The sequence below is a fragment of the Lates calcarifer genome, linkage group LG15 (genome assembly GCF_001640805.2).
Source record: "Lates calcarifer isolate ASB-BC8 linkage group LG15, TLL_Latcal_v3, whole genome shotgun sequence".
In the NCBI taxonomy this organism is placed as follows: Eukaryota; Metazoa; Chordata; class Actinopteri; family Centropomidae; genus Lates; species Lates calcarifer.
The window spans coordinates 28,230,783-28,256,994 of NC_066847.1; the positions used below are offsets into that span (position 1 = coordinate 28,230,783).

Sequence of the window (26,212 nt, forward strand, 5' to 3'; positions counted from 1 at the left end):
TGACATTGGCCAGAGAGGGCGAGAGTTCACACCAGAGAAGGCCTGTCCATCATCTCTCATCCTGCCGGGCTCTTCTGAGGGTTGCTGTCCTGCACAGTGAGAGGCAGTGGGTGAGGCTGGAGGTGAGGCGGGAGGTGAGACCAGGGAGGGGGTGTTGTGCATGTGTGTGTGTGTGTGGGGTGGGGTGGGGGGTGGGGGTGGCAAGACGAGGCGAGGGCATGAGGTGCTGCTGTCCGGGCCTCCTGTCCTGCTGTCTGGAAACTCTCCAGGCCACATGGGAGCTCACGGCTCTGTCGGTGCTGTCGGATGACCTGACAAACCGAGCTGCCGTCACATCTTCTGTGTGTGTACGAGAAAGTATGAAGTGCAGGTTGGTTTGAGTGTACACCTGTGTTTGTTTGCGTGTGTGTGTCCTTGACTGTCACGAGTGTTTGTAGTGGGCTTTTATCTGCGTTCCTTCTGGCCTGACATACTGCACTCTCCTGCAGCTTAGGTTGAAAAAAAAAAAAAAAAAAAAAATATATATATATATATACATATATATATATATATATATATACACACACACACACACACACACACACACACACACACACACATTAAAGCAGTGTAAAATGAAATAAAAATGCAAGTTTACGCGTCAGGTCTGACAGGATAAGCAGCTCAATCATCAACTTGCCAGCTGTCAAATCCCCAAGCCAGACACAAAAACACACACACAAGCATAATGCAAGAGGTTAGAGAGCCACTAGAGAGTCACTTCAAAGCTTTGGACCAGCTGAAAAAATATGTATCATGTATGTATCTCTTAGCAAGTGTGACTGTATGAATGAGCTCTATCACCTTTTGTACCTTTTTGTATCTGAATGTTAGCGAGCATGTAGATGTGTTTGCATATTCCTGTATGAAATCTGATACTCTGATCTCATTTCTTTGTAAACGGAGGACTCCACTCCTGTCCTCGCCACCTCCTAGTCAGCCTGTGGTGGAGGTCTAACCCAATCACCCACCCACCCCTCGTTCTCTCCCTTCTCTTTTTCCTCTCCTCTGTCCCACAGCCTGCTGCTGGGGCTGGAGGATGACTGACGCTGTCATAATGTCTGGCAGTCAAACAGACCCGCTTCCTGACGGGTGGTGGCAAACGCAATGTGACACAGCCAGCAGTATCTGGTTTCTCCTGCACCGACTACATTTCATATGGCTCAGAGGGGCTTAGAGCGGCCATGGGGAGGGCGTCTCTCTCTCTCTCTCTCTCTCCCCCCCTCCTTGTGCGTGTGTGTGTGTGTGTGTGTGTGTGTGTGTGTGGCTGTAGGAGGTAATCGAGCAGATGTCAGGAGAGAGTCTGAGAGGGGATGTGTACACTGAGGGACGACTGAAACCTGTCACATTGATTTTCAGTGGTCTTGTAGCATGGGTGTGTGTGTGTGTGTGTCTTTGTAGAGTGTGTAGGAGCATGTTCATGTTCAAAGCCCGGATGTTAAGTGTTTGTGTGGCAACAGAGGCAAATGTAATCACACTGTGGGAAAAGACTGTTATTCTATTCCACTAAAGTACAATAAAAGGGACACAATAATTTATATATGTATCCATTAAAGATAGAGAAAATAAAATGTATTTGATATTTAAAAACATCTTTATGAACTTTAACATGAGTGAATATAAATTGTAATATCAGCACTTCATGAATCATAAGCCTTTCTAAGAGCAAATTTCACGTTGTATTTTTGTGATAATGACAATGTGATGATTCCCAATTAACCCACTAGAAAAGGGACATTCCAATTATTCATGTCTGGCAAAAAAATAAATTGTTTAGTACCAATATAAAACTGTCTCTGCAGCACAAACGCAAGGAAAGAGTGATTAAATGAAATCAGCAACACCCATAAAAAGGCAATTTTGGCAGAATTAATGAAGATACTTCATGACAAATTTGTTTTAAAAATGATGTATGAAATAATCTTTTCCATATCCCCTTTCATGTTTTACTTTTTTTTTTTTTGGAAACCAAAAAAATTTAACCCATACAACATGTTCTACCTGGTTAGTTAGTGCATTCATTTTCTGTCTGAGACGTTAATAACTATTATTTTTAGCTGTGTTCTGAGATTGCACTGTAACTCCACATGCTCTGCAGACAAAATGAACCAAGGGGGGGCTCTCAGATAAAATGTCACAGCTATATATCCTCAGGCTCATTTTAGTGTAAAAGCAGCCACAGTACGGCTTGTTGAGCAACATGAGCAGAAGCATGACATCCATTCACCTACCTAGCTCCTTCTTCTCCCTCCTCCTCCTCCTCCTCTATGAATCCTAGAAGCAGAAGATTCCCAGCAGAGGAAACACAGACGCTGTCCAGGTTCTAGGTTAAATACAGACACCACAGCCGCCACAACGCTCATCACACCCCTCTTCCCACCATACATAGTGTGCCATCTTTTGGCTGCTCACAGAACTGCCTCCTTTTCCTCTCCTCCTTTTTTTTTTTTTTTTTTTTTTTTTGCTTTGCAGGCAAAGATCATAAAATCAGTGAAATAAAGTGAAATGGTTGTCTGGGGATGGATATGTCCCTTGCAACGTGAAGTGGAACTTGAGGAAATCGACGGATCTCCTGCAGCTTTGCAGAGGACTATTGCTGCAGGGCTCTTTTTTCAAACCCTTACAATTTATGCAGGCTCTCCAGCCGTAAAAACACACATTTCTGCCTTCTGATGTCTCACGCGCTCGCTCCTGATGGGAGGATTGGATGAATGAACGAGTTGAAAGACGAAAGTAATTATGGCAGTTAAAAACAATTAGACATAAATAGTACAACTTCGTCGAAATTCACAAGGACTTGTGTGCATGTACTGTACACGTGATATTGAGCGCGTGTGAGCGTGTGTGAATGGCATGCATGCATATGCTTCCACACAGCAAAACACAGAGAGAGAGATAGAGATATTCACCTTCGAAGGGTCACTCTCCTCTTCCTGGCTCATTAAAAACAGCCCCATTAGCAGTGTTCCTTCAGAGCCTGACTGCCGACAGATATGTGAGTGTGTGTACATGTGTCTGTGCACAAGTGTGAGTGTGTACAGTGGATGGTAAAGACATGCAGTGTTTTGGAGGCCTCTGGGCTGCTGAAGAATACATTAAACAGCAAAGAGCCCCTCTCCTCTTCCTGACTGACTCCTGCTGGGACTACTTAGCATTTCTGGGGTGAAAACTTCTCCAGCAAGGTTGTCAAACACTATATACAAATTACAGTAGCGCTAAATTGCTCCTGTATATAGTTATTTAACTTTCGTGTGTGTTTTTGAGGGTGTTTGTCTTGGCCTGATGAAGGCTGTATTCCCTCGATACACTACGGGCAATGTCGCTAGAAGGGAGAGAGCAGAGTGAGAAGGAGATTTGTAAGAAAAAATTGTGAAAGAGACGTTCAAAGCTACAAATCCCATAAGAGTCCAAAACAACTTCACAATCGTTAGCTCATGAAAATTCTAGCAGTTTTAATGTGTTTTTAGGTCACAGATGGTAAGAGAAAGTAAAAATGTCTTCTTTTTTTGCAGTCATTGTATCATGATCCAGGGAGAATTAAGATGAAAAATTAAAAATTAAATTAAATGCTAATCACAATCAGACCACATGCAAGTTTGTCCTTGTTGCCCTATAAAGCTAATGAGTAAGGGTTGATTGGCAAAGGCCTTATCTCAGATCAGCACTGGAAGTTAGGAAATGTCTCCAAACTCTCTGTCTCTTGTCTTTTCTCCTTCATTAGATGTGTCCTTGTGGTGTAATGAGGGGTGTTAATGTGAGTGAGGTGTGTGTGTGTGTGTGTCTGTATTTTGTTCTTCTATTTGTGAGAACAACTGAGTAAGTTTCAAACATGTAGACTGTGGAGATTTCAGTGATGGAAGATGTACTCGGATCCTCTACGTGACTACAATGCTCTAAAAAATACTTAATTAAGTTGGAGTTAAGTATTATCATCAAAATGAACTATCAGTAAAACTGCAGGAAAATGGCCTCTGTGAGTTCTTCATATATGACACTGCTAATACTAATACATCAATGCATAACTCATAGACATGTGAAATCTCAAGTCACAAGCCAAAAAAGTTGGGAACCACTGGTTTAATTATTAACAATGTGCTTCCACTATTTGGAGATTTCTACCATTACCATTGTTGTGTTTTACTTCCATAAGAGGTGGTTTATGACAAGGACTGGAGTTTAGAATTATGTCAGAAAATGTGTGTTAACTTAGGTTGCAAACAAGGGTTTAGTAAAAACTGGGGGTAACTGGAAATGAATTGTGTCTATGGAGATTCTTTGAAAGACCATAACACCAATGTGTGTGTGTGTGTGTGTGTGTGTGCACATGTCTTGTAAGTGTGATAACAAATTGCCCCACTGCTCACCACCACCAGTCATCCATTAAAAGTGAACCAGGATTCAAATACTCAACCCATCAGAGGTGCCAATAACGAGGAGCGCCATAGAAAATTACAGGGGGAATTTAAGTCTGCTGGCTAATGGCATTGGCACCGACACTTTGCCAATACACATTTAGCGGTGTGGTGGTGCGGCTGGCCCGGGGTGCCGGCGGAGACTGACACATCTCTCTTGAGTCTGTCCAGGCGAGAGATTGGCCTGTCTGTCAGCGTCAAGGCCCCTGCCATTACCCATGATCACCCCCAGCTCTTCTTACCCTTTTAACCCCCCAGTCCTGCACTGAAAAACCCTCACTTCTCCCTTTGTCCACAACAATCCTATGTGTTTTCCTCCTCTACGTCTACCTGTGTCTTCCATCCTTGTATTACAACTGTGTTGCAGTGGTAAACAAAAAAGGTGTTTAAACTTTGCCCTCCAGTTAATGAGACACAACAGACTAAATATAAAATCAGATAAACCTGCAGAAAAACATTAATTATATTGGGTTTTTGCCTTTGCCATTTAAAACTTAAATTGCTGTAAACACGGATTAGCGTGGCTTCTTTTGGTTTTCGTGTAATAGTGCCTAGCTGATTAAGTATTATTGATAATAAGTGATAATTGCGTTGATGCTGAATGTGTAATGTTTTAACAGTAAATAAATGTACAGAAGCAGATGTAAGAAATGACCTGGAGACAATTTAAGTATTAAAATCAAAATGTAAAACAATTATTAACACTAACAGTCGTATAATTTAACCAAACTGCAGCATCAAGTCGTTCCAAAGTCTGCAGGCAGCAGTATAACAGGAGTAATATCCACAGGCTATCAGGTTGACAGTGAGTCTACTGATTGACATGAACGAATCTGGCAAACCCCACTCTTTTTTGGTGTCTGTGTCTATTCTTTGGCATACTGGCTGCAGTTGTACACTGAAGCTCAAAGGACAGCAAGAATGTATGAGAGCTGGTATCAGCAGCAGCCAAGTTGAGCAGAGTATATGGGTTTGTCCAGGTGCTGAACATCTCAGCAGTGAGCACAAAAAAATATGGTAAGCCCAGAGGGGAAAACATGTCAGTCAGTCACCATCTGTGCTGCTTAAAGCTAAACTTTGTCGCACAGTACTCAAGTGATATTGTATTACTATTTAAGACTGTAACGCTTTAATTTATATGCCTGGCAGTATTTTTAGTGTGTGTGTGTGTGTGTCTGTGTGTGTGTACACACACACATACATACATATACACACATAAAATTTGAAAATGTTGCCTCAGTTTTACTGCTTTACTATGGTTTTTGCAGTAAAATTTCCATCATATTTTAAAAAATTAGTAAATGGTGAGGCTAATGTTGAACCACCTTTGTCACATGCTTGCTGTAGCATTGGGTGACCTCCCTGTAGAAGCACATGGGAAAAGCTCAGCGCCCTTGGACAAGGTTGGAGACCATCACTAATTACTAGAGAGGAGGGCGGAGGGTTGGTGGAGACGGTCGTTTGATAGAAACACAATGTTCATTTTTCATGCAATAATCACCTCCAAGCACAGATATAAGCAAAAAAAAAAAAAAAGAGAGAGAGAGAGAGAGAGAGAAAAAGATAGCATTTCTTCAGGCCCTGTTATCCTCTGTGATTTGGCCCTGTTGGGGGAAAACTATAACGGAGTGAGGTTCGCGCCGCTGAAGGAGAAGAAGAGATGAAGGGTATCGGACAGCATTTGTTTCAACAAGAAGGGCTGAGGGTGATAGAATAGGCACTGAGCCACAAAACAGATGACCCCCCCTTTTTCTTAATCTGCAGCCATGCTCATGTCAATTGGTAAAGAGGGTGTGACCGATAGAATAGATTCCCAACTTAAAGGCTTTATAACACCACCCCTCCCTCCCCTCCTTTAATTCTCCTTCCTTGTTGCCATCTTGCAGAAAAAAGTAAAGAGTAAAAAAGGGCAACTGAAAGATTTCTGCCGTAAGTGTAACATGAAATTTAAGCTGCAAGAATCAGCCACCAGCATTAGCTGGTTAAGTATCAGCAGCAGAGAAGGAGTAATGAATGTAGAAGGGAAGACATATGAAATGTCATTAATGTTAATTCTAATCACTTTTTGGCTATTAAGCACAAATTAGTGAAGGCGATGTTAAATGTCATGGTCTGTCCTGGGATTCATATAAGAGAGGGTGGGGGGCACAGAATAGGTTCTCATTTACATACTTAAGATCCAACTTAATTCTCACAAGGGGTGATGGAAAATGAAGCCGAGCCGTAAACCGATGACGATGACACGCGTGCTCGGGAAAAACACAAACGTTTTCTGGCGGCTGATTCTTCATTGTTCGCGCTCAAGGTCATTTTCTTGAGCTTGACGTCGAACGTCATTCCCTTGAATAATTCCGCTCAGGCTTTTCCTCCCTCTGGCTTTAAGGTTTGCGCTATTTAAGACCAATCATGTCAATGTGGAAAAGAATTAATCCTGCTTAAAAATATATTACATGACTAGAATGTATGTTAACATCCCCCTGATTCTGTCTCTGGATATAGACTTTAGTTTGGTGGAGCAGGAGATAGTTGAAGTAAATAATCATGTGGGCTAGATATCAAGAGGAGTTCATTGTCAAGTTCACTTAAATACTTACATGGGCTTGTTTTCATGTAGGTACTCTGTATCTGTCGAGCACTCAAATCTTGGAAGAAAATCAAGGCAGTGAACAATGCAGCATTTTAAAAGCAAGTCAAGCTAAAGCCCCACAAAAACCATGTCATGTAATTCATTGCGATAGATAGATTAACCTCAGTGCACCGCAGAGGCCTCTGCATTCTTGTCCACATTGTTCTAATGGCAGCCCACGGTCTTTGGGAATATCCTGTTTTTTTTGCTGCTCTCTCTTTCTATCCTCTGTGGCTACAGTTGACTGTGGGAGAGTAAATAACATTTGATATGCATAAACAGCCCCTTCCTATTCATTACTGTCAGAGCGTTGGAGTGCAGGAGGCGGAGGTCAGCATGTGAAGGTCCTCCTCAGGCAGGAGAAACGCCTGTGGTAGCTGTCACTCCTCTCCCTCCCCACCCACCCCACACCCCCACAAACCCCACCACCACCACCGCAACTCAACCCCCGCCCCCCTCCACCACCACCTCCTCTACTCTCCTCTTCCTCTCCCTCCCTCACTCCCCTATTAGCACAGGCTCCAGGTCATAACCTTTCCGTGGCATTTTGCAATTCCACCACCCTTTGATTAGTGCAATATTTACATATTTCACAGTGGAGAGGGCGTTCTTGTGTCGCAGACACTTGAAGTGTTGTAAATGCGTTTGGCCTTTTGCCTGGGAAATGCGGAGGAGTCGGACTCTCTGGTGGTAACTGTAGTCAAGGCTGCCATGCTGATTTACGCCGTAGTGTGTTTTAAGTATATTTACCCCTCCGTTGCCCACGCTGCCGCAGCTTTTGTACATATACAAGTGCCATTTGGTCTGTGATGTGGCCCTTGTCTTCCTGAGGAAGGCCGTTTAGCAGCCATTAGAGAGGGATAGTGCTCCCTGGTGGCAGATATAGATCATGCCCTCTGACTTGGACTGTACACAGCAGAGCTACAAAGGGTTACATGCAAAGTAGAAGAGAGGAAGCTATTCCAGAGAGATTACTACAGTTCATTTTTACATGCAGCAATAATGCAAGAGATACCAGAGATGTGATGAAATGAAAGGCTCAGAAACATGTTAAGTGTTACTGTAAAATGAAGGTGACCCTCACAGTTCGATGGCTTGAGTTTTTGTTTGTGGAGAAATGAAAGAATCCTTTTGAACACAGTGCAGTCTATGTATTGGGTCTTTTGGTCAAGGTGTAGTGGTATACTTTGCTTTCTGCCACAGTATTACTCTTGATACTACCACAGGATGGTGCTAACGCGAGAAATTTTTAAATCTTACCCATCAGTTTTTTTTTTAACAATTGTAGAATTGGAATTGGAATGTTGGAAGTTTTACCCATTTATTAGTAATTGTGGTACAGTAAAACATGGTGAAACTTCACCCTGTGTTGAAACGCTACTGACCCACTTGAAGCACTTCTTGTCTTAAGGCAAAGCTTTGGAAGATATTCACCTTCATGCTGGGAGCTTGAGATATTGATACCATGCTCATTTGTGTACAGTGAATATAAGACTTGTTTTAGCATAAAAACTGAAGGCAAAAAAATAAAATTGCTCCATGCAAAGAAATAGTCACACAACCCCATTCAACTGCAACTTGTGATGTTTACACCCTGGTTTTTACAGACTGGACAAATAAGATATAATATGTTCATAAGTGAGCTGTAGAGGTGCTGTTTAAGCTAACCACCCTCTGAGTACAGCCTTATATTTACTGGACAGATAAGACAATGGCATTGATTGTTGTCCAACGATGGCTAAAAATAGATTTATAGCAGTTCTGTTCTCTGTTCTGTTCTGGCCAAACTTGAAAGCAGGATCAAAAGCCTGTCATACAGAGGTCCAAGACATGATAATCATTCACATAGGGATAACACATTTTTGGACAGTTTACTCCTTGAAGTTCTTCTTGGTGGTAAATTTTTTTTGAATGACATGAAAAGTGATAGTTGTGTAAGGAATGAAAAATGAGAGCTAGAGGGTTTGAATCCTGTCTACTTTCTCACCTCATTGCTGCATGAAATGGGCATGCTTGTTGGATTGTTGGTTTTGTAAAGTTACAAAAATTGTCAGACATAGTCATCCAATTCCAATATTGAAAAGGTACAGTGAAGGCTGGTTTACTACACTGTTTGATGACCCCAAAAAACATATTGTTTGAAACATCATGCAGCCTTTAACATTCTGTGGAGGTCTAAATATTGTTTTAGGCTATCCCATTTTCGTCAAAATATGATTTGGAGTGAAATATCTTTTCCATTTGGGGCATCATAAAGGTCACATAATATCAGCTACCATGTGTCAGTCCAAAAATCCAATCTGATCCGATCCCAATCCGATCAGGCCTACGCAGAGATAAGCTATAAACATGCATTCAAAAAGGTAAGACCTTGTACATTCTCTGTGCAGTGGGAAAAGGTAATCTGTTGATACCCCTGTGGTTACACTTACGACTTCTAAAGAGAACAACAACTGCTTTCTCTTACACATAAAGATGGGAAATTTAAAAAAAATCACATTATACTCTGTTCTCCAACACACCTATCCATCAAATTTGAGTCAGCCTGACATTCAGCGTATTTTCCACCTCAGTCAGTCAGTCAGTCAGCTTCTCTCTGCTGTGTGACAGAAAGAAGAGATGTCAGCGAACAGATTTTTCAGGGAGCTCAGGGCCTTCACGTCTGCCTTCGCAGTGACTGATGAGGTTGGGAAGAGTGACGGGCAGCTGCAGTCTTTTCTCAGCCCGCAGGCCTGCCTGGCATTAACGTTATGTGCCATGTTCTCAGAGGGAACCCGTCATTCAGCCGTCACTCAAATCGACAGACAGATGGTGCACATAGACACCGGAACATGAAAGAGACTGGCAAAGTAGCAACGAATCCCTAGGTGGTCCCTCGCAGTTGAAGGGTGAGGGTTTCTCATCACCGTTGCTTGGCAGCTCAACTTCAACCGTGCGGCCACACATGGACATCAAGGTGCCAATGGGCCCGGGCGAACATCAAAGTCACTATCCATCAAATGTGTCACATGCTATGAAAGCGAACAGCTTGCAGTATGGCTTAGGTCTGATCTGTTTTCACCTCATCTTCATGAATCATGACCACTTTCACTTACTTCTGCAGGCAATGGAATTTATGTGTGGAGCTCAGTCAGAGCCAGAAGGCATTATTAGATACCAAACTGTATTCAGGAAACAGGTTAGAATGGTGGAGTTTTAATCAAGTGCATGTGTGGGACAATTTACAGTAAATTTGCATCTATATTCAATGTAATGAAGCTGCAGACTTAACTGCATGTATATATAGCATAAAATAACAAGAGAAAAGCATTACTCCAGATACAGCAAGAACGTTAGCAGCACCATATGGCAGAACGATCAGGCCCACCTATTCATCCTGTCTTGTCACATAGACTTTGTTTGTACTCCACACCATGCAACCTCAGTCTTGAGTCAGATCTGAGCCTGGTGACTTTTAGAGCCTCCAGTTCACCTGACCTGCATGTATTTGGACTGTGTGAGATAATCACAGCAACGCACATGATGCAAACATGGGGACAACATACAGAATGAACTCCACACTTTAAGTGCCCATTGAACCTAAGGACCTCTCTGTTGCTAGGTGGCAATGCTAATCATATGGCAACATAGAGGTAAAATCACAAGAACAATTTACATCCTACGCTGTAAACAGGGCTTTTATGTCCTGTAGCTGTGGTGAGCTTGAGTGTACAGTGCCGACAGTATCATCTGATGACCATGAGTGACCTAAACAAGAATGAGGCATGTGAGAGACACAAAAGACGACAGAATATGTTGAGTTTTAAATCCCACAGACAGTGCATTGCATGGTTCTTTGGAATTTTTACACCAGTAGTGTGACTAAAAGGGAAAAATAAAATCTGAAAACTGTGAATCTGTGAAGCTTTTTCATCTAAACTTCCGTCACAGCAGCAAAACAAGCAAAACCAGATGAAACACTGCCAACAGGTGCTATTTTGTGTGTCTTTATTGTGGACATGACATTACATCTTTTTGAAATGATGTACAAAAGTGTAACAGAACTGAGAATGGCTCAGACGAGGTAGAGCTTTCACATCGGCTTGCTGGCTTGAAAACGACACGGTATAAAACAAAAACAACCCAGAAAAATCAAATTAAAACACACGCTCCTGTCTGCCTCTGTCCTCTTATCCTTTTTGATGTGATAATAAATACAGATATCAACCAAATACATTTGGAATAATAATGTCTTCTAAAGGTAAATTAATCATGAAGTTCATAACAAATAAAAAAAGCAATACGGACACAAATAATACAACTTAAGAGGCATGATAAAAACCCAACCAAAGAGAAAAGAACAACACCTGCCAGTCCCTCTGGGAGGGCAGCCATGACTAGCTACTGAACAAATCCTACAGTTTAGCAAAGAGAAAGACTAAAAACACACTCTTACATCTTTATGAAAAAATAAGCACTGCTGCACCTAGCATTATCAAACTTTCCATGAGGAAACATAGCTAAAAAGCTGTGCCACACAGCCATCACAGAACAAATCATCTGTCATTAAAATCTATGGAATCATCCTAACAAACAAGCCTCGAAAACAGAGCTGACATTGAAGTGTGTTAGCTGGCACCAGTAAAAGGACATTCTCAAAGAAACCTTAGCTAGAATCGGACAAAATGAGAACAGTTAAAGCAGTAACCTAGTCTAAGTGCACTAGTAATGCCATTTGGTTTCTACTGCTGTATATAAAGGGTTTGGTAAAAGTGGATTACAGATATACAGTTTATATTACATACACTCACTCCTGCTTCATAGTTTTTCTAAGTCACACTTCGGAGTACAAATTCAAAACTGAGGAGTTAATCTTAAAGGGAATTCTGTACATTGGTATTAGTACTACACTACCTCGAAGGCTAGAGTATCCGTTTCAAGTATTTTCACTACCCACACCTTCAGTTTACACATTTGTGTATTATTAGGCATATTCAAGCACACAATATTGTATGCAAATTTAAACAACCCACTGGTAAAACAACCATTTCATCATCATGTAAAAACTACTGAGGTCTCAAAATAGATGGGAAGTACAGTACTCTGTATGCTCCGTAATCTTTAACTGGTGTGAATTTTGATTTTACAAAAAAAAAGTCTCCGCAAATCAACAGTTCTACTCTTGCTCTTTAAGTTGGAGCTACTTTGAACTGTCGTCTTCTTCTTCTTCTTCTTCTTCTTCTTCTTCTTTCCCCCGCGCATCAAGGCATGGCTTATTCAGTCTTGGGAGACCACTGAGGGGGGAAAACTGTGCACAGAACACCAAAGGAAAAAAAATCGTCCTTGCAAAGAACAGCTCTACCTTTATACCAGCCGACAAACTTTAAACAGGCTTTCATTGCAAAGGAGGTAGGCTAGTATGCAAAGCATTAGAGGGAGGCTGGAGTACACAGAAGTTAGTGAACCTCTTATACAATATGGAGAGGTTTGAAAAGAATGCACATACACATGCATTAATGCACACTCACATACACACACCTGTGTTAAGGCTGTGACAACTCTGCAGTTCAGTAGGCTTCGAAATTTCTCCACCTCATGTATTTATCCCTGAACTCTCTGGAAACCTGACCTCCTGACCCCTGGCTGCTCTGTCTCTCTCTTCCTTGCTGACCCCTTCACTCTGTCCTTCTGCAAACCTTGCTTAATTTGAATAACTTTTAGATGATTTCCACTTTTTTTACAAGAAAATAATGTATGAAAAAGTATATTTCTGATTTTCCCCTGTCCCAATAACTAACTTGTGACTTCCTCAGATTACATTGTGACCCTGTTTTGGGTGTTTGGGTGAGATTGACACCAAAAGTGTTGGGTCTTTATGGGAAACATAAAGATACATCTTTCCTGGCTAGACACTACCAGTATCATATTTTCCTTTGTATGTACATAAAGTGGAGTTTAATCTGTGCAGTCCGCTAACATCCTCCTGCCACTCCCACTGTTTTGGAGCCTAATTCAAAGTCAGAAGTGTTGGTGTGGGAAATACACTCTAATATGATGGAGTTATGGAGGGAAACTGCCTCCACTCAGTCCCTTCCTCTTAAATGGACAATAATTGAATGACCATAAAAATGGTACGCTCATTTATATTGGCTATTAAAAACGCACACTCTTTTTAATGAGCACTAAAGCAGACACCCCCATTAGCGTTCTCTCTCTCTCTCTCTCTCTCTCTCTCTGTCTCTCTCTCTCTCTCCCTCCTTCTTTTTAATCCTACCTCTCTCCAACACTCTCTCTCTCTCTCTTTCTAATCATGAGCTGCACAGCCTCAGAGTGGTCACTGCACTCTGGAGTGGAGGGAAGTGATTTTAACACACTTGTACACGCAGACACTCTCTCTCTCTCTCTCTCACACACACACACACACACGCACAGATGCAAGAACCCAGAGGAGACAAACTTGCAATGTGTCAGTTGACTGTTGATGAAGGGCAGAACATCTTTCTCCTCCCTCGTGTCATCTCTTAGATGATTGGTGTCCTGAGGAATGCACAAACTCATATCATAAAGCTAAAAAATAATGGGGGTTTGGGGGGTGGGGGGTTGCAACTACAGCAGCCAAAGTGATGCCACAGTTCTTGACTAAATTGCAGTTACATTCAAGTTCATTTTTTCCTCTTCTTTTCATACAAATGTTGCTTTTTATGTGAAGCTGCGCTAAGCAACTTCACTTGCTGGTACCTCCAAAGTGGCAGCAAGAGGTAACTATTTCATTTCGGAGGGCCTCCATATTCCGATAAGGTGATGTAAACTAAACACAACTTACTTATTTTTGCCAAACTTCACACTAAAAAAAGACCAAGAGAAGCAAAAGATCAAACATCAGTTGGTGAGTCCAGCTTTCCTCCTAACTCTTTACATTTCACTCTTCACTTCTTCTTGTGGAGAAGAATTCCCACTGAGCATAACTGACACCTGAATTTCAAACTGCAGAATTTCACTGTGAATTATTTCCATTAGGAGATAAGACACTCTTTTTCTGTGGCCCCATTTTGTTATTTTACAATTGCCAAGCACAGCTTTAACTAGCTTCTTTACAATTAAAAAAAAAAAAACTTTCAAAAACTACTTCTTCTAAGATCATTAAAGGATGGTGGGTGGAAAGGAGAGGCTCAAAAAGTCAATCGTGAGTCTTGAGTCCTATTTCCAGTCCTCTGATATTTAGGAATGGTGACAGTGTTTTAGGGTTGTGTGATTCCCTGACTAATCTGGTCTCTGGACTCTGGATTGACCCTGGTCCCAGGTCCAGATCCTGGTCAGTCTATCAGAGGGTTTACTGTTATTGTTGTTGTTGTGGGGTCGGTGGGTGTTTGGCAGCCAGCGCTCCTCGCTCCTCCTGGCTCAGTAGCAGGCTCCGTGTGTCCGGGTACTGGCTGTTGTCAAAAGGCATATGGTGGACACTCTGGACATGCGTCTTTAGGTTCCCTTTCTGAGAGGCTCGGTATGGGCAGAGCTGGCAGCAGAATGGCCTCTCCCCTGAGAAACACACACACACACAAAAACTTGACAGGTCAGATGATGCTATACATTGAATGTGGAGAGGACAAGACTTTTTAGGGAATTGGGAGGACAGGGATTTAACAAGACAAAACAAAGTGAACCACGGATGAGACTCGCTGCAGGGGAAACAAAAAAAGTGGAGAGAAACAAGCAAACATAGACAAACATAAACCAAGACACATGGTGGCATTCAGCTAGAAACAGGGATACATTATGCAGGTCAAGAGCAGCATTCACATTTAATTTTTTACACCTAATTGCACTTAAAAGTTAATTTTGCTTCTCTATCCTGACCCAGATGGACTAACTCTTCCTTTCCATTTCCTGCCATCTGGAGAAAAGCGCCACAGATCCCCTGTCTGAACAGTCCTACTTTTCTTTCTCTGTGCATTTCTCTCAATCACCCAAGCCACACTGTGGCCCCCATCCTTCTCACCCCCACACACACACTCAGTGTACACCCTATACTCTCTCTTCTAATTAGACTGACCTACAATGGCACAGACACCTCGCCAAAAAAAATAAAAAATAAAATAAAATAACAACACACACCTGAACAAAACAAATGAGATTGCCATTTAATTGCACCTAATTATCATTTTGATAAATGGAAGAATATCAAAGCGGGAAAACAAATGACTCCCCATGCCCCTCCCGCACCCCTCTCCCTGAAGAAGAAACAGGGAAATATAGCTGTTATCATACATCATCAGAAACACAACAGAGAGAAAGAAAGAGAAGAGGAAGGGGGAGGTGAGAAAGAGAGAGATAAAAACAAAAAAAAGGTATAATTAATCACAAAAATCAAAAAAAAAAAAAAAAAAAACAGCTGGAAAGAGGGTGAGACGTGAGAGGAAAGCGAGAACCTCCACGACATCGTCCTGCGAGGAAACATCGCTGACGGGACCGGTGCACTACATTATACTAAAGGTTATCGTCACCGTAAAGCAGCGTCAACACTACATCTAATTGGACCCCTCTGCCGCGCCTGCTCCCATCATTCATAGTGTGCGGTAAATCTGAGTCCACGCGGGTGCGTCTGTGTGTGTCTGTGTGTGATGTGTGTGATTAATTAAGATGGAGGCGCAGTGTGTAGAACCCTCCTCTCTTCGAATGTCAAAGCAGGAAAGATTTACTTCTCTGTTCCCTCTGCCTCAGTGCTTGTCTCCATCACTGACTTGAAAAACTCTGAAAGTCATTTAAGAAACTGAGCGAAATGTTTTTGCAACTTGTTATATTTGTTAAGCCCCATTTACACATAATCCTAAACATTCTTTTGAATTGTCTCCATTAGTGTTCCATTTGGCAAAGCGGCGATTTTCATTATTGATTACTCTACTGACTCCTTTATTTGTCCATCCAACAATCCAAAGCCAAAGATATTCAAATTACTAACATAAAAGACAAAGATTGAAATTGCTGCCCAACCAGTCAAGTTTCAGGAAATATGCTCCCAATCTTTCCTTCTGTTCGTGAGTTATGCTGTTGAATAATGGCTAGAAAAGTGCTTTTGCAAAACCTGTCTGTCACAGAGACCTAATTTAATATAAAATTTAATCATTTGATCAATCCATACCTATTAGACATTTGTGCGATATTTTGTCATAATTAGTGCTTGAATTTGAATTTTGAGTTATGGGCAAAAATGTGTTATATGACGTCACAGTGACCTTGACCTTTGACCTTTGACTTTTGACCATCGAAATCAGTTCACACTTTAGTCCAAGTGAACGTTTGTACCAAATCTGAAGAAATTCCCTCAAGGCACTCCTGATACATTGCATTCACAAGAATGGGATGGGCGGATGGACAACCGGAAAAAATAATGCCTCCGGCCGTGGCTGTCTCTGTCGCGGAGACATAAAAAGAAGCAAGATCTCACATCTGAGGGACTGGATTTCTGGCATTTTTCCTTGGAAGGTGACCTAAACCACTGATTATTTATCAGAATATATGCCAATTTTCTCTGTTAAACCACACATCTTTACCGTCTATGCAGACATTTTCAGTTTAAACACACTGAAGACCACATGTCAAGGTGTCAAGTGTCTTGGAGAATTTAAATAAACAAACATGAGCACTTCTTTTCACCTGTGTTTTGTTGCAGTGATGTAGTAAGAGAATCACAACTAACACTGAAACAAATACAATTGCTATCAACTGACAGGTAATCACTCCTCTTGCTAAACTCCAGTATGCAGCTCTTCTGATGTAGACTCCTGGTAGTATATCTACATGTAGCTGTTATGTATATTTGGGATAATTGTTGTTAGCTGATAGGATTGTTGCTACATGATTTTTGTGCAGTGATGATAGAACTGTACTGCTGGACACGGTATTAGAATCAAACTCCACCAGTTTAGCTATGTGGTCATTAACGTGGATTAATTGATTTATTATCATTTTAAAAGTTTTTTTTTTTTTTTTTTTTTTTTTTAAATGAATGACTTTTCAGATTCAGTGCAGGCAAAGACAAAAAACACTGTATTTACAACACAAAGCGGGGAAGCAATCATGTATTACAAGAATCTGCAACTTGGAACAACAAAGGGAAAATTTAATTTCAGTATTGTCAGTGCAAAGTGAAAAATTAGCAACTTAAGAAGAATAAAAAATAAACCTACAGTGTGTGTTTTTGACTTTATCAGTAAAGTCTTGAGAGAAATCTACAGGTGTAATGTTGTTTTTTTTCCCCAATTAATAAAAGAACCTTCAAGTGTAATTAAAACTTGAAAATCACCAAAATTGAAACAAAACTGAAGTTTTCACTGACACAACTGTGATAATTTGTACTGGATACACATGCTGATGTCAGGTGTGAACCAGCAAAAAAAAAAACAAACCAAAAAAAACACGGGAGTGAGAATGCCAGGTGTTAATGCCAGGTGCAGAGGGTGCCACATGTGACTGTTATACATGGAAAAAAAAACATTCACAAAAAGATGGGGAGGGGGGGTTGCAGGATTGACACAGATGCACATGCGGAGGTGCGACGGTAATAATAAGAAACATGCAGAAGCAATGGGGGGGCAGTGATTAGCCATTGTGCCACATACTTGTTTGGGAGCTTCAGAAGCGGTGGTGTGAGCGTCAGTACCTCTGTGGAGTCCGTTAAAATCAAACCCAACTGTGGGGGGAGAAGGAGGGTGGGGAGGGAAGGGGGGAGGAGGAGGAGGAGGAGGGAGGAGGAAGGGGAGGAGGGCATTCGGTTAAAAGCTCTACCAGATCCACACAAGCAATTTTTTTTTCCTCCTCCACCACCATCCACACACTCAGTAGCGTTTGCCACCAGCACCCTTTGCTAATAGAGGGGAGCTGGCAGTGATGATGATGGTGATGATGGTGGTGATGATGGTGATGGAACCTAGTGGAGGCAAGTCAGTGATTTAATATGACGCATGTTAATGGAGGCCTCGGGGTGGCTGGCCTTTTCTGCGTGTGCACGTCCATGCTGAAGACAACCGCTGGTGACAACATTAATTACAGCCTCGGCAAGTGTTTACAGAGCCTATGCATGGGCGTGTGTGTGTGTGTGTGTTAATGTAGTGTGTGTGTGTTTACAGTAGGGCTTGGGGTGGAGCTGAGCACTGCATCACTTACCATTTGGCCTCTGTCACTTAGAATCACTGGCTGTGCCACATATCATTCACACTCTCTATAAAGAAGCTACTTAACTCACTGTCTACTGTGATCACTGCCCGCCTGGCTGATGGACATGACAGGACAGGAGAGGGGAGAGGAGAGGAGAGGAGAGCAGAGAGAAGGAAGGGAGAGGTGAGGAGGGAGGAAATCAGGCACCCAAGGAGAGGACAGCAGAGGAAAGAAAAAGAGAGGAGGAGAGGAAAGGAAAGGACACAAAGGAAGAAAAAAGGGAAAAGGAAGAGGAGAGGCATAGTTAAAAAAGAGAAAAAAGCAGAGAGGGGAAAAGATGATATAAAATGAGAGGAGAGGAAAAAGAGGAGAAGTGAATAGAGGAGAGGAAACTTAAGAAGAACATAAAAAACAATTAGAAGGAAAAACAGGAAACAACAGGAAAGGGAGGAGAAAGAGGAGACAAAAAAGAGAAGAGGAAGGTTGAGATGAGAGGAAAGAAGAGAAGAAAGTAATACGGAGGAGACATATGAGAAAAGGTGACGTGAAAGGGAAAAAGGGGAAAGGAAAGAGGAAGAGAGGAGGAAAAAAGGTGAGATGAGAGGAAAAGAAAGAGGAATGTGACAGTGGAAAAAGTGAGATGAGAGGAAAGAGTAAAGGAAAGGAAAGGAGAAGACAGGAAATAAGAAAAGTGAAATGAATGAAAAGTAGAGGGGGAGAAGGAGAAAGTAGAGGAAAAAGGTAGGATGTCTAAATCAAGCTGTTTAGTGAATGGCATTGGGACACATGCAAATGGATTCATAAGGCTGGCATGGACAAATGCTGTTCTGCTTCATTAGAATGCGCAATTCCATCTCTCTAATTGACATGTGATTAATAATGTATACAATTTGTCACAGGTCAGTATCCGGAGCAAATCATGTTTCAGTTTAAAAAATAGAGACAGCTGCCCAGCCCAGGGCGAGGAAGGACTCACAGACTGGCTGTCACACTCAGCTGAACAAAAAGATCTGTTTTGATTTATTTAGGAGAAACGCAGCCGACGTATGGAGAGTCAGACGATGAAATATTGCAGAGAATGTGAATCCCCATGCATATATTCTCTATATCTCATGTGAGTGCTTTCTGGGTGGATAAATGGCTGTTTGAGGGTGATGATGTGTGTACACAGGTGGCGCAGGCATGAGTGACTGTTGAAGGTGTGGCCAAAAAAATGGGAACATCTAGTAATACATGAATAACAAGTAGCTAATAAGGTTGTTCCGCAGGTGGAAGACCTCTCTCATGCAGAGTACAGTATACTGAATTGTCACTGCTGTTGCTCTTTGCTGAGGTCATTTGTCTACGTTTGTCATAATTTCCTTTTTAAATAATTTTACACTTTCAGTGACTGATGGTCTTGCAGCTTGATTACAAACAACTTTTTCTTCAAAACTTCTTTTAGTTACTGCAAATGACTTTTAAAACTCATACTAAAGGACTGACTGTCAGACCACTTTAATCCCAATGTTCTCTTTGGGGCCCTGGCGACCCAGTGCTCTGTTTAGTAGCTACAAAACACACTTTGCATTGGTTTTATCTGAGCAACACCAATCAATGAGCAAGTAAAGTCAATTTCAACAAAACTTAAGGATTAAAAACTGACACATACAGATAATATTGGTGATTTAGAAATAGTACTTTGCCCAGTCACTAGATGTATGTGTGTGTGTGTGTGTGTGTGTGTGTGTGTGTGTGTGTGTGTGTGTAATCTTAGTTCCTTTGTGTGTTTTAATGTCAGTGTTTGCTGTATTTACCTGTATGGGATCTCATGTGAGTGCGCAGGTGGCTGGGCTGACTGAAGCTCTTCCCACACTCATGACAGAAATACTGCCCCTGTCGCATGAGGGACCTCAGCATCCCTGATCACACACACACACATACACACACAACATAGAGAAAAAGAGGGGGGGACACACACAATTAAACAAAGCACAAAAGAGCAAAATCTAGAAAGAATCACTGGGTCAACTGAGGTTTCTCATATGGTCAGATGTAAATCAAAGGTTCTACAATATATTCAGTTTAAGTCTTTATTTAAAAGAAGACCCAAAAACATCCTTACTTTTATAACACAGGTGTGATTATAACACAGTTAAAAACACCTCTGTAATATTAATCCATATTAAAAAATTTAAAGTATGTCTCTCTTGCAATGCCAATTTTTATCTCAACAAGTAATGTTTTGCTTAATTTGGTCCTGATCAGGTGTTTTGTGCTGTTTGCAGTTTTGACTTTTGAACAATATCAGTCCCTTGAAAAAAGGAGAACCGAAAACAACATGCTTTGAGTTTACACTTCAGTTCATAGAACTAAAGAAGAAGAAGTTTCACAAATAAAGTCACACGAAAGACAAATCAGTTTAAATAGAAAATAGAATAGTCTATAAATAGAAAAGTCACATGTTCACCTACACAGGCCAGTGTATTCTAAAATCACGTATGCTGTGAATTCACGTGTGACTTTTTCTGTGAGGACTGGTGGAAAAGGTGGACATCAGTATAAGTTTATTTCAAAGCAGAAGACATTTTCACATGGCAGTGTTTGCAGAGATTGAATGGAGATGTAAAGGTCAGTAATGGGCAGAAAGTGAGTGGGTGTGCATAAGCAGAGAGCCTGGCTGGAGCGGTGGAGGTAGGTAGCGTCAGTAGTGGACTCGTGCAAGCATCATTAGTATGTCTAATGTGTCATTATGAGCGGCTAGCTCCAGGGGCTGGACTGCAGCTGTCACACAGCATCATCTCAGAGGCTGACAGCCAGACACACACAGCACACACACACACCGCATAAATTACAGGCAATTAAAACGCCCCGGCTGTGATGTGCCCGCTCCGCTGCCCGTGTGTCACATGTCAGGTGTGTGTGTGTGTGTGTGTGTCTGCATGTGTATGCATTTCAAGAGTTATATATATGTGTGCTTGGTCCAAGCGAGGCATGGGCTGTGGCACACACTGGCAACATTTACTCACACACACACAGAGTGATGCAGCAACACTCACACTACACACACAAGCCACCTTTACATATTACTGACCTTTAATGGTAAACAGAAGAAACTTATTGAATTTTGATGATGAAAGGTTATAAATCCTATACTACATATAAAATCAGGATTGTTTGTGAAGAAGTTTAGTCATTGCTGATGAGTAACTTTCTGAATCCCTACCTGCCTGTTTTTTGTTTTTTGTTTTTTTTGCAGGGAGAACCCACAATATACATTTTTGTGTCACTTCACAGGAGCTATTCTGCACAAGAAGAACTGGGTAAATCATGACTAATGCAGTCACATAATTTTAAAACCTCCTTAAATTGCCAGCTTTTGTAACACTCAATGCACTTCTTGCTCCAATACCATTATACACATCCTATAAGGAGCATAATATGATTACTTGCAGGTAAACAAAATTACATTTAAAACTTTTTAAGGATGTTTTAATGCTACATGGATTATACTTTAAGACCAATTTAAAATACCAAAAGGAAACCCTGGCAAAAGCAGCCAATTTCCAACTGAACATAGTTAATGAGAGTTCTGAAACTATAATGAGGCAGTATAAGAAAAATGCCACCAAGAAATTAATTGTTAGGGGATATGAAGCCCAGCTGTGTTTGGTAAAGCAGACAGAATGCATACTGAGTGGCTAAAAGAGCGGCCATTCAGCATAAAGTAACCTGTTGTTGAAAACTGGAATGACTCTATTTCAGACATCCACATTTTTATAATTTAGATAACTATTTAATGAAGACCTGCTGCGTGTGTGTGTGTAAACTTAGTCAGTGCAGCAGGAGGAGAAAGCATTTAAAGATTGTTGGATCCGCTTAATGACACTGTGACCGCAAAAACTCACATTCTCATGCACACATACATACGCACTCCTGTGACCTCTCTTGCTGACAGAAAACAGGCCCAGGGGTTTGGGGGGTGCTTTTGGTGAGGGGGACGCTTACTGCTCAAACCCCAACTAGACACATCAACACCCCAAGCATTAAGGCTGGCATATACCTGGGCATTGCCCACTGGTTTGTGTGTGTCTGTGTGCAGAACGTGGTGGGTGTTGGAGGGACACAGCAGGACAAGGAGGACAGGGAGGCAGAGGAGGTGACAGAGAGTGTCTCTGGCAGCCCGACTGCTGGCCTCTGGATACTCTACTTCTACTCTGGGCCGCCAGCCCTTCTCACTGATGCACTAATGAAAGACAAGACAGAGCTGGACGGAAAACACAAGCAGACACACACACTGGTGCACATATTATAGAGAGGAAAGGGAGAAAGACTCAGTTGCTCAAAAAAGGTCACTTTATAGCATGTGACTCAAAGGGCTAAGGCAGATTGTGACGATATGCGCCTGGACGGGTGACAGCGATGTCATGCGTCTGCTCTGGGGCTGTTGTCTTTGACCCCTGGCTCTATACAGCCCCACTTGACCTTAGAGACACAACTGAAAATGGGCAAATAATACGGATGTTCGGTAATGACCATTTCCAAAGCAGCTGGTGGGGTAATTATTCTGTCTCATCTCTCTCGTTGCCTCTTATGTTCCCTCTCTCTCTGTTTTGCCTCCCTAACATTCGCATCTGTGCGAGTCTCTCGTCAGGCAGAGCCGTGACCTAAACAGTTTGTGACAGCTTTCTGGGAGAGTGGAGCTGGAGACTAGGCATGCCTCGCAGACCTGAGAGTAGTAAAGGTTCTCTCACGTCTTTCATGGTTTAAAAAAATTGCACACACACACACACACACACACACACACTCCTTTTGCATCTAAAAACCTGAGCACATATGGACACACGTGCACAGACATACATGCTGCCCTAGATACAGCCTTTTATCATACCAAGCAAACATGTGTGTGCTCATTTAATGGAGCTCCCTTTCATTATTCAAAAACCTTGTCAGAATGGAGCAGTATATGTGTCTGTCAATCATTCTCTGCCAGATGGTGAGTTAGTGTGAGAGGGTGTAGAGTGTCCATGTGTGTTAGAGAGGGGGTGAATATCGTACATTGAGTGTAGATCTATGTGTGTCTTTTCTTGGTTTAGCTTGTCAAGTCCAGTGAGTTCTACTCTTAGCAGCTCAAAAACAAGATACTCGGTCACTTGGGAAAAAAAAAAATTCTCTTCAACTCCTGACATTTGGCATTTTCACCAAGGCCAATACCCTATGGGCCTATTGTATGTGAGCCGATGATGAGGGAGATGTCACAGGACTATCTCTGCAAAGACTTAAACTCACAAAAAACAAATTTTTGCATTGGGTTACTACAAATTTAACAAAATGACTCCCTACCAGTGGGATCCAGTAGGGCGTTAGCCGAACCCCAGCGGTGGTAGAGGGCAGCAAGTTCGTGGGGGCTGTAGTTTTTGAGGAAGCTGAGGATGTCATTTGGCATCTCCGGTGTCTCTGCATTTGGCTCCTGCTTTACATCTCCACGAGTCTCCAAAGGCAAAGAAGAAGAGGATGAGGAGGAGGAGGAAGAGGAGGAATTCTGCAGAGTGCCTCCGTGTGCCTGGGAGGCTCCATAGTTGTGTCCTGCTGTGGAGCTATGGGTGATGGTGCCGGGCCTTGTGGTGTTAGCCCGGACCTGGTTGTGGGCATTGGGAAGCGGTTGGTGAGGGGAGCCCCTGGCGCGGCTGTACTCCGCCAGGCCATGTTTGCTGGACAGCATGAAGCCGAGGCCCTCTTGAGGCATCATATAGCGGTCAGTCATCCTGGAAGCTGAAGTAGAGCTGGGGTTTGGGGCTGAGGAACGTGAGAGGGCGCCAGTGCTCTTCTCTAAGGAGCTGGAGGATGACAGCGAACTTCCCCGGGGATAAATATCCACTTTGGGTCTGAAGCGAGACTGATGACTCTGGTCCTCTGTGTGTCTGATGCTGCTGCTAGTGCTGCTGCCAGGCCGTACAGGGACTCTCCCAGCTTGGGTGCTCGAGGAGGATGAGGAACCCCTGGTGAGTGAGGAGGATGGGGTAGAGGAGGATGATGATGATGACGATGATGGTGTGGCTGCATGACTGGCTGGCTTGCTCTTCTTTAGAACCTCGCTGGAGTAGGTTGGAGGCCGGGTGCGTTGGGAACGCATGAGTGGAGGCAGCGGTGGACATTCCTTCCCCTCCAGGACTGGTGGCGGACCAGTGCGTCTCCTGGAGGATAACGAGCTGTCCCTGGAGCCCTTTGAGTTGTTTTTAAAGGCCCATTTAGGAGCCAGATTGGAGCTACTGCTGTTGATGCGGTGAGCCACAGTCTGGTGCATCCAGAGCACCTCGGGGTAGCGGGTGGAGTGGGAGCAGAAGGAGCACTTGTGGCTTGGGAGGGCCTTCCTGTCAAAGGTTAAGCTGGCTATCCCCCTGATGCCTTCAGCCCTTACACATAGATCCACGGGGGTCATGCTGGGATCGAGCGGGGATGATCGAGCAGAGCTGTTCAGTCCCTGGAGAAGAGCTTTCTTCAGCTTGGGGTAACCACTGGGAGTGCCTCTGTCCGAGCTGAAGGGGCTGGGAATGGGGCTTGGTCGATCATCAGGGGCAGGCGGGTGTTGGACACGAACATGAGTCAGATAAGCCTGTGACTCTGTGGTAACAAAGTCACACAAGCTGCAGATGTAAGGCTTCTCATCTGTAGGGGAGAGATGTGACAACATAAAGGTCAATGACTACAAAGGAAATCATCTAGATTATATTCTTCTCTACAACCAGCCATAAGTCAGAGGTCATTACCTCAGTTCACTGTGCCAGATTCATATTGTTGCAACCTCATGTAGTTTTGGTGAGCAGCCACCAGGCTGCAGTATTGGCCATTGTTCCAATATTCTATCTTTTCATTTCATAGTATCCTACCGGAAATTTAAATCGAACGCAACTGAGATAACTTCCTTGAGATAACTATGACCTGGATGAATGAGAATATCTACAGGATAGTATCCTACCATTACTAGTACTATTACTTCTGTCATTATATGAAAACTAAACAAATCTACACAAAGATAAACAACAATAATAACATCAGATCATCCTTCGATGTTCCAAGAATATATCAGAATACAACAGACTTTAATCAGTGAAACAGAAGAATACTACTGTTACAACAGGGTTACCATATTCAATATAATTATTTTGTTAGAATTGTGTCAGAGATGTGTTTGTTTATCTCTGTGGTCATTTTTTGGGATCTATGATGGTGTAAACTGTAAAATCAAACAGTAACATAAACACGTTTTTGACACTTTAATTCAAATGGAATATTAAGGCTCACAGAGTTGATTCATTTATTGTATAGCTGTTGTACTGGCATTGTATTGTATTGCACCTGTGTCTATTGCACTGAGTTGATGTTGCCGATTCTTGATGTGTAACTTCATAAACTCTCCATAAGGGGGCGTATATGTCCCATCTTTCTGGAACACTGGAAAACTTTATCCCACAATGTTCAATTTCAGGAATTGAGAAAAAAAAGAGTATGACTTGAGAATTATAGTAATCATAGTCATAATTCTTGTATTCAGTTACTGCCAAAATGTTGTTAAACATGAGAAAATGTAAAACATCACTTCCTCAAATTGGCAGTCTTGGATATAAAACCATCGTATCGGAGCAGGGCCAGGTCATGGAACCTTAAATCATCTTACACACAAATACTGTACTACAGTCTCCTATGATGCAGTGGATCAGATACTGTAAGTAGCACATTATTGTACTCTCCACTACCCCTACCCGTTTTTACAACAACACCACTAACCTACCATCTGTTTTTCATTTGGCTTCCTGTTGGCAACACTAACCAACACTCACAGCTCAGACTCTGCCAAGGTGAAGCCCCAGGGCTGGGCAGTTTAGCAAGCAGGGTGGTAGGACTGATGTGCTATGTTTAAAAGGCCGATACTGGTCTTATAATAATCAATTCCTGACCAGTCAGAGTTGTTGTAGTTAAAGTACATAATTGAATATCAGCCAAAAATATTCTTATTACCCTTCCAGTGCAA

General features: G+C 42.3%; 1 protein-coding gene across 7 annotated transcripts in view; it reads right to left on the bottom strand.

The window, feature by feature from the left end:
- Positions 1-11,047: 11,047 nt before the first annotated feature.
- LOC108887933 (zinc finger protein 516) overlaps positions 11,048-26,212 on the bottom strand; it is a 47,175-nt gene continuing 32,010 nt past the window's right edge. For 5 of the 7 annotated variants that reach the window (XM_018683669.2, XM_018683651.2, XM_018683660.2 and 2 more), the window contains 3 exons: positions 23,527-24,849; positions 20,001-20,105; positions 11,048-14,589 (listed from right to left, as the gene is read on the bottom strand). In XM_018683669.2, coding sequence (XP_018539185.1) covers positions 14,393-14,589; positions 20,001-20,105; positions 23,527-24,849 — 1,625 coding nt within the window. In that variant the 3' untranslated portion in view covers positions 11,048-14,392. Of the gene's footprint in view, positions 14,590-17,669; positions 17,741-20,000; positions 20,106-23,526; positions 24,850-26,212 lie in introns of all 7 variants that reach the window. The other 2 variants (XM_018683687.2, XM_051075954.1) reach the window with 2 other exon arrangements.